Source organism: Myotis brandtii, unplaced genomic scaffold (assembly GCF_000412655.1).
Source record: "Myotis brandtii unplaced genomic scaffold, ASM41265v1 scaffold1040, whole genome shotgun sequence".
Lineage (NCBI taxonomy): Eukaryota > Metazoa > Chordata > Mammalia > Chiroptera > Vespertilionidae > Myotis > Myotis brandtii.
In genome coordinates, this window is record NW_005353498.1 from 938,040 (window position 1) to 945,433 (window position 7,394).

Sequence of the window (7,394 nt, forward strand, 5' to 3'; positions counted from 1 at the left end):
ATGCCCAATGAGCACATTTCGCTTCTTGGCATAGCGCTTGAAGATGGCACGCATGTCCTCTGCCAGCGCATAGAAGGTATAGGCTGCAGCCACCTGGGGCGCCGAGCTGGCCCCATGACCGGCCAGATCCGGAGCCACCACCTCATAGCCCAGGCGCACAAAGAAGTCCAGCTGCTCCTTCCAGATGGCCAGGGAGCCGCCAACACCATGGATGAAAAAGAGCACCACATCGGCCTGTGTGCCCTTGCAGCTGGTGATCCGCTTCTCACAGTCAATGTGGATGGTCCTCTTGGGGCTGCCTGACGGGTCTGCCAGCTCCACCTCTAGAGAGGCCGGAGGCTCCCCGGAGCCATTCTGCCCAAGCAGGAGGTCAGCTCTTGGTGCCCGGCCCAGGTTCTCCACCAGTAACCTCCCGTTACGGTACACGGTGATTCGGCGCTGGCACCGGACCAAGCCGGACCGGTCCCCCTGGGCTGTATCAGGTAGCGGTGGAGGTGGGGTTGGAGCTGGGGCAGGTCCAGCGTGCTTCACCCGCAGCACGCGGCCAGGCTTGACCTCCACGAAGGTGTAGCCATCGCTGGACTCAACGCTCTCCAGTGGCCCCACTGCATTGGGTGGTGCACCCAGTAGGCAGCAGAAGATCCCATCGGTCACCCCGGTCAGCATGGTGTGTCCTGTGAGTGGGGAAGACAGCTCAGGGGCCCTGGGAGCGGCCCCCACACCATCCACTACCCACACCTGGAGCAGAAGTCACCCTTGGAGGCTCCATCTAGGCTCCAGTTTATGGAGGATCGGGGTCAAGATGTTCTGACTGGCCCAGCCAGCATGGCTCAGTGGTTGAGCATCAACCTATGAACCAGGAGGTCACGGTTGGATTCCTGGTCAGGGCACATGTCCGGGTTGCAGGCTCAATCCCCAGTGGGGGGTGGGCAGGAGGCAGCCAATCAATGATCCTCTCTCATCATTGATGCTTCTCTCTCTCCTCCCTTCCTCTCTGAAATCAATAGAAATATATTTATGGAAAGAAAGCCCTAGCAGCTAGGTTTGGCTCAGTAGGTAGAGCATCGGCCTGCGGACTGAAGGGTCCTGTCCTGGGGTCGATTCCGGTCAAGGGCACCTGCCCAGGTTGCGGGCTTGATCCCCAGTGGGGGGTTGTGCAGGAGGCAGCCAATTGATGGTTCTCTCTCATCATTGATGTTTCTATCTCTGTCTCCCCCTCCCTTCCTCTCTGAAATCAATACAAATATATTTTTTTTAAAAAGAAAGATGTTCTGTCTGGTCAGTGCCTGCTGGTGGTTGGCCATTCTGGTCTGTCCTAGAGAGGAAGGACCTGGCTATGGTGGCCCAAGAGGCATTTATAGGGAAGGTGGTGTAGTCAGGTGGACCTTGGGGGGGGGGGGGGGGCGCATTATGGCCCAGTCCAGAGGATCTCCCCCAGCTCAGATTTATAGCAGTTATGGTTTCCTAAGCCCATTCATTCATTTATCCATTCATTAATCCACTCACACATGCACTCTTTCATTAACTCTGTCACTGAGCTAGCATGCTCTGTGGGTCTCTGAAGGCATCTAAAAATGCCCCAATCCCAAGTCTCTAAACCTGGCTCCTGAAAGGTAAGGCCCCGGGGGACAAGGTTTGGGACGGAGCTCCAGAGCCTTTGTCCATCTCTCTCTCCAAGACCATGGGGCGCTGGATCTGTTTCACAGAAGGACAAGCTGGGGCTCCAACACTGGGTTCTGGGGGGCTGACACACAACCCCTAACGGTGGAGATGAAGATGGAGAAGGCAGTGTTCTGCCTGGGGGCTTCCAGGTCTCCATCCTGTTCCCTGGGCCACCTCTCCCGTGTCCATGGCAACCACAGGCAGTTACATAACTCAAGGGGGATATGGGCACATCACACCCCCATTGTCTCTAGGGCCTGGAGACGGGACCAACCCCTCCCCCATTCCCATCCTTGGCGCCGCGGGGATCACGCACGCCGCGGAAGGCCCTGGGTGACCCATACTTGCTGATGGAAGGGGAGCAGGCTGCACCCCCACCTCTGGCTGGTCCCAACCCCAGATTGCAGAGGGGAACACCGATGCGCCACGGCAGCCCCCCTCCCTAAGGCCAGGCCCCTACCTCCCGAGTGCCTATCAGCACCTTGGCGGGGTCAAGGCCACGGGGGCTCCACGACTTCCTAAGCACCCGAGCGCGGACTTTGTGGACACCCCCTCAGAAGTGGAAGCCCCGGAGGCCTCAATGTCCCCCTCCCAGGGCCCACTCCCCGCTCACCTCATCGAGGGCTCCGGGCCCGGGGCGGGGCGGAGGGTCCCGGGCGGAGAAGCCAGCGTCTGCCTGCAGGAGCCGTTTACATGTTGGCGCGGGGTCGGGCCGGGCGCGTCTAGCGCGTCTACGCGGGACGGCGCGGGTCTGGAATGGTGGTCAAGGAGGGGGCATCCCACCGCCGCTGCTGCTGAGCAAACCGGCCCTTTAAGTCTCTCCCCGGGGGGCGGAGCCGCGCGCCGACCGACGGGCACCTCCGCCAATCGCAGCTGCGGACTGACCTGCCCTAGTTAGACTACCAATCAGAAGCGGCATCTCGGCATGGGGGCGGGCTGCAACTGCCCAGCCCGCTTGGGGGCTTGCAGAGGTGGGAGGAGGTATTGGGCCTGGCCCAGGGCCGAGGAGGGGTCGCAAGTTGGTGCTTGAGGAGCTGAGGGAGGCGGGACCCGGAGCCCCCTCGCTGCGAATAGGATCCCCTCGGCCAGCCCCTGCCTCCCAACTGCCCGGTCCCCTCCAAACGAAGCCCCAGGTCCTCTCTCTGTGCTGACCTTTCCCCGTAGAGACGTCCAGATCTTTACAATTTCAGGTGGGGAAACTGAGGCACAAGGTCACAAGACTAGTGGAGGCGGGTGGGCAGAGATGCGATTTGGATCCACGCTTGTATGATTCCAAGTCCTGGAAATGTATTCCTTAAACCTTTACACAGAAGTCTTGGCGCTCTGGGAATTAGCGGGTCGGAGTTCTCCAGATCGGCCAGTTTAACCAGGGACTCTGTGGTCCCAGCTGGAGTCAGAGAGTCCAGGGTCCAAAGCCACCCTCTGCCCTTTGCAGATATATGACCCCGGGCTGGTTGCTTCCCTGAGACTCCACTTATTTATCTATGCAATTAATCTCCTCGTGCGTTCTCTATGGAGGTAAAACGGCACGGTGAGCACTCGGTACTTTATGGGCATTATTGTACTGGTGTAGTACTGTAGTGGTTTGCTAAATGACAGTGCGGTAAGATGGGCTTCAGAGGACAAGGGGTTAACCATTCCTTGTCCGTTCCCAACTCCTAAAATTTGCTGCCCAAGCTGGATTAGGTCCAGCCACCCACTCCCGCCCACTTAGAGCGCTTCTGGGATAATATTCTTGCAGCAAACACACACTCCCTCCCCAAGCTGGGAGATGCTTGGGTGCCGCAGGGACTCAGCCCCAAGCCTGGCCCTTGAGGGGCCCCGGGCTTCTGGAAGTGGGGAGAGGTACGTGGGGGCAGATTTGGGCCAGAGAGAGGAGCAGCATTTAGGGAGACAGTATCAGAGAAAGGTTTTTTTTTGTGTTTTTTTTTTTTTTTTTTTTTAAATAAAGATGAATAGGGGAGTACTAGGCAGGGGAGGGCATGGCTGAAAGTTAGGGTGTGTTCACATGCTTGCCAGAGGAGCTGAATATTTTCCCTGGGACAGTGGGGAATATATATATATTGATTTCAGAGAGGAAAGGAGAGGGAGGGAGAAATAGAAACATCAACGATGAGAGAGAATCGTTGATCGGCTGCCTCCTGCATGCCCCACACTGGGGAGGGAGTCTGCAACCCCAGCATGTGCCCTGACCGGGAATCAAACCTTGACCTCTTGGTTCATAGGTCCACGCTCAACCACTGAGCCACAGATCTGAGTATTTGAAAAATCCTTCTAATCCTGGCCTGGTGGCTCCGTTGGTTAGAGTGTTGCCCTGTGCACCAAAAGGTTTCGGGTTCGATCCCTGGTCAGGGCACTTCCAGGAGACAACCCATTGATGTTTCTCTCATCTCTCTCTCTCTCTCTCTCTCTCTCTCTCTCTCTCCCTCCCTCCCTCCCTCTCTCTCTCATCATTATCTATACGTCTATATATCTCCTCAGGTGAGGATTAAAAACAATTTTTTTAAAAGTTCTAGCGCTCCAATGGGGGCACTGCCAAGGACAAGCTTGCCACTTGACTGGAAACTGGATCGCGGAGAGGAGCAGGGATCACCCCTCGGACTCCAGCCAACTCGAACTCAGGCCTCCTGGGCTTACCGCCAAGGGGCGGAGACTTGGCTGCGACCAGAGGAAAGCTGCCAGCCAACTGTGTACCATCTGCCGGGCTCCCGATGGACGTGGGAGGTTCAACCAGCCACTTCCTGCAGCTGTCACCAGCTGTGCCACCGCCACCCCGGGCGCCCTCGGCCAGGGGACGGGAGGAACTACAACTCCCAGCAGATCGCGGGACACAACGCGCAGGCCCAAGAAGTGCCGCTCGCCAGCTCCTCCTGGTCCGCACTCCAACTACACACACCTGCGGGTGCGGCCGCTCACGCCTTGGGCACGCAGGAAGTAGAACTACAACCTCGGAGGCCCCCGCGGCGATGAGGTTAGAGAAACTACATTTCCCAGAAGTCTCCGCTCCGCGGCTGCGGAGCCTGTGGATTTCGGAATAGCTGACGCGGACGCGGACGGGCCGCGTGATCCGAGGGTAGACATGGCGCTCTTGGGCAGATCCCTGAGTCGCCCGCTGTGTCCCGTCAGTAGGGCTCTCCTGGATGTCAGGTGAGTCCTCCGGGGGATTAGACCGGGATCGGGGGCTGGGGCCGGCTGGTTACCGAGCACACGACTTGCCGGTGCCTTGCGCAGTTCCTGAGCGCCTTTTGCATTTTTAGGCTCAGTCCCTGCACGGATCGGGAGCCCAGGCTTAGAGAGGTTGAGCGCCAAGCCAAAGGCACACAGCGCCCCCTCTGACCGTTCTCGCTGTCTCTCTGCCCTTGCAGGTGGCTCCAGCCCCAGACCTTGCTGCTGCTGCCCGACGCCTGGGGGCTCCCCGCCACGCAGCCGAGCCGGGGCAAGGCACGCGGGAACGAGTACCAGCCGAGCAACATCAAACGCAAGCACAAGCACGGCTGGATCAAGCGCTTGAGCACACCGGCCGGCGTCCAGGTCATTCTTCGCCGCATGCTCAAGGGCCGAAAATCGCTGAGCCATTGAGCGCCTCGCTGCCTCTGAGACACCCCCTTCCCCCTAAAGCATCTCCCTCGCTTCAGACCGCTCCTGCCGCTGTTCTTGTGAGGAGGTTGGATGACTCAGACATGAGTGCTCCTCCGATTGTGGGGTTGGCCCAGGGCAGAAGTCTGGGGTTGGGCCGGAAAGGGGAATAGGAAGTCAGAATCCAGCCTATGGCAACAGTCCACGGAATAGTACGTGAACCTCGTCGTGTGCCCACCCATTTCTGACCACCAGTTACCTGCAGTCCCTCCTGCTCCCTCCTGTGTGTGTGTGTTTAAAGCAAATCTCAGGCATGGTGTTATTTCTTATGGAAATATTTAAGAATGCATTTCTCCAAGATAAGGACTCTTTGAAACATAGTCACAAAATTTCTCACACTTAGAAAAAGTAATTCCTTAATGTCATTAAATGTCTACTAAATTGTCACTTGTCTCACATATGTCATGACTTTCACAGGTCTGAGAGCGCTGTGGGGAAGAGGGAAGGGTTTGAATCCTCCACCTGCCCCTTGGGAACGTGCCACATGACCCTCAGCAAGACCTTAGCCCTCTGAGGCTCATTTGGCTCCTATAAAATAAGGTATTTTTTGCTGTGTTCTCAGAGTAATACTTAGTAGCTTCCACTCAGTAACTTATTCTGTCTTTCCTATGTTTTGGGTCCTGTCCTCACCAGGCTGTCACTTGAGGGGTGGGTGGTTGAGGCTTGATTTGTACCCAGCCAGTCTGGACACAGCAAAGTCAGGGCTATGGGAGCCCAGAGAAGGCGCCTGACTTGGCTTTGGGAAAAATGCAGTGGGGTCCTAACCGGTTTGGCTCAGTGGATGGAGCATCGGCCTGCGGACTGAGGGGTCCCAGGTTCGATTCCGGTCAAGGGCATGTACCTTGGTTGCGGGCACATCCGCAGTAGGGGGCGTGCAGGAGGCAGCTGATCCATGTTTCTCTCTCATCGATGTTTCTGACTCTCTATCCCTCTCCCTTCTTCTCTGTAAAAAAGTCAATAAAATATATTAGAATAAGAAAAATGCAGTCAGACAGATACCTGGCGGAGGTAGCAGGGTCTAGAAAGGACCCAAAGGGAGAGGGGAGTGGACAGGGTCAGGATAAAGGGTGGACAAGGGAGGCTGGAGGGGCTCAAAATTTGGAGCCCAGGAGGTGGGACTGGATCCTTGGGGGGCTGGGGAGCCATGGGAAGTGTTTGAACAGAGAGTCTGATTTGTGAATTCAAAGACTTTCAAAGAACTAGTGCGGGAGCTGTTTAGATATGCCGAGACCCCGGGGAGGCTGGGGGTGTTATGGTGGTCCCCCCGTCTTCCGGGGCTGCTGTGGGAACCCGATAAGAACCGTATGAAAAAGCGTAGTAAACCAGAAAGAGGAAACGCTGGCTGAACCTCCTGGAGTTGCGGACTGCAAATCCCAAGAGGCTTCGGGGGTGCGGCCCCCGCCCACTTCCGGATTTTATTGCCCTATCGCTTCCCAGTCCCGGGCGGGGTTTTGCTCCTTCAACCGAACTTGACCACGAAGAGAGGAGTGGCGACCAATGCGTCCGTGACTTCTCCGTATCTGGCCAATGTGAGCGCGCAGAGACCGTATATCCTGGGGCGGGGCTAGAGGACGGACCAATGACGGGAGGGCGACGCCGCCATCAGGGCAGGCTGTAGCGTGGCTGGAAGTTACTGTGCGGCGGCGGCGGCTAAGAAGGCGGCTGTGGTGGCGGCGGTGGCGGCTGAGGCAGTAGCTGAGGCGGCGACAGAGGAAGCAGAAGATGGTAAGGGCGGCCGCCAGGCCCGTGCTACCCCTTCGCTCGACAAAATGGCGCCGCGGGCCCACCCACCTCCAATAATCCCCGAATCCCCCACCTCCCTGCCAGGCCCTTCTGGCCCGGCCCCGCCCCTCCCTCTGACCTATGGCCTTCGACCCCTGGGTCCTGCTGAGAGCTTCCTGCTGACCCCTCCCTGGCTTCTCCGACCCCGACCCGGACCCCACCTAGGATTCTAGGCCCGGGCATCTCATTCATTTCCGGGTCCCGGTTCCTCTGAAATCGCCTGGGGTGGGGTTGGGGTCCCCTGAGGTCCCCAGCCCTGGCCTAGTCCTCTGCGCGCCGGGCCTTGGGGTGTGGGGGGCCGGTCTGGGCATCCG

General features: G+C 58.0%; 3 protein-coding genes across 3 annotated transcripts in view; 2 read left to right on the forward strand and 1 right to left on the reverse strand.

Moving 5' to 3' along the window:
- The window catches only part of ABHD8 (abhydrolase domain containing 8), a 16,101-nt gene extending 13,270 nt beyond the window's left edge, over nt 1–2,831 (reverse strand). Inside the window, exons 1-2 of the mRNA XM_014538321.1 lie at nt 2,276–2,831; nt 1–674 (exon numbers count right to left, since the gene is read on the reverse strand). The exon at nt 1–674 is cut by the window's left edge and continues 1 nt beyond it. Coding sequence (XP_014393807.1) covers nt 1–666 — 666 coding nt within the window. The 5' untranslated portion in view covers nt 667–674; nt 2,276–2,831. The remainder of the gene's footprint in view (nt 675–2,275) is intronic.
- Nucleotides 2,832–4,410: 1,579 nt separating this feature from the next.
- Nucleotides 4,411–5,685, forward strand: MRPL34 (mitochondrial ribosomal protein L34). Its single transcript, XM_005856700.2, has 2 exons — nt 4,411–4,809; nt 5,028–5,685. The coding sequence occupies exons 1-2, from the start codon at nt 4,742–4,744 to the stop codon at nt 5,239–5,241; spliced, it is 282 nt and encodes a 93-aa protein (XP_005856762.1). The 5' UTR covers nt 4,411–4,741; the 3' UTR covers nt 5,242–5,685.
- Nucleotides 5,686–6,807: 1,122 nt separating this feature from the next.
- DDA1 (DET1 and DDB1 associated 1) overlaps nt 6,808–7,394 on the forward strand; it is a 7,726-nt gene continuing 7,139 nt past the window's right edge. Inside the window, exon 1 of the mRNA XM_005856701.2 lies at nt 6,808–7,023. Coding sequence (XP_005856763.1) covers nt 7,021–7,023 — 3 coding nt within the window. The 5' untranslated portion in view covers nt 6,808–7,020. The remainder of the gene's footprint in view (nt 7,024–7,394) is intronic.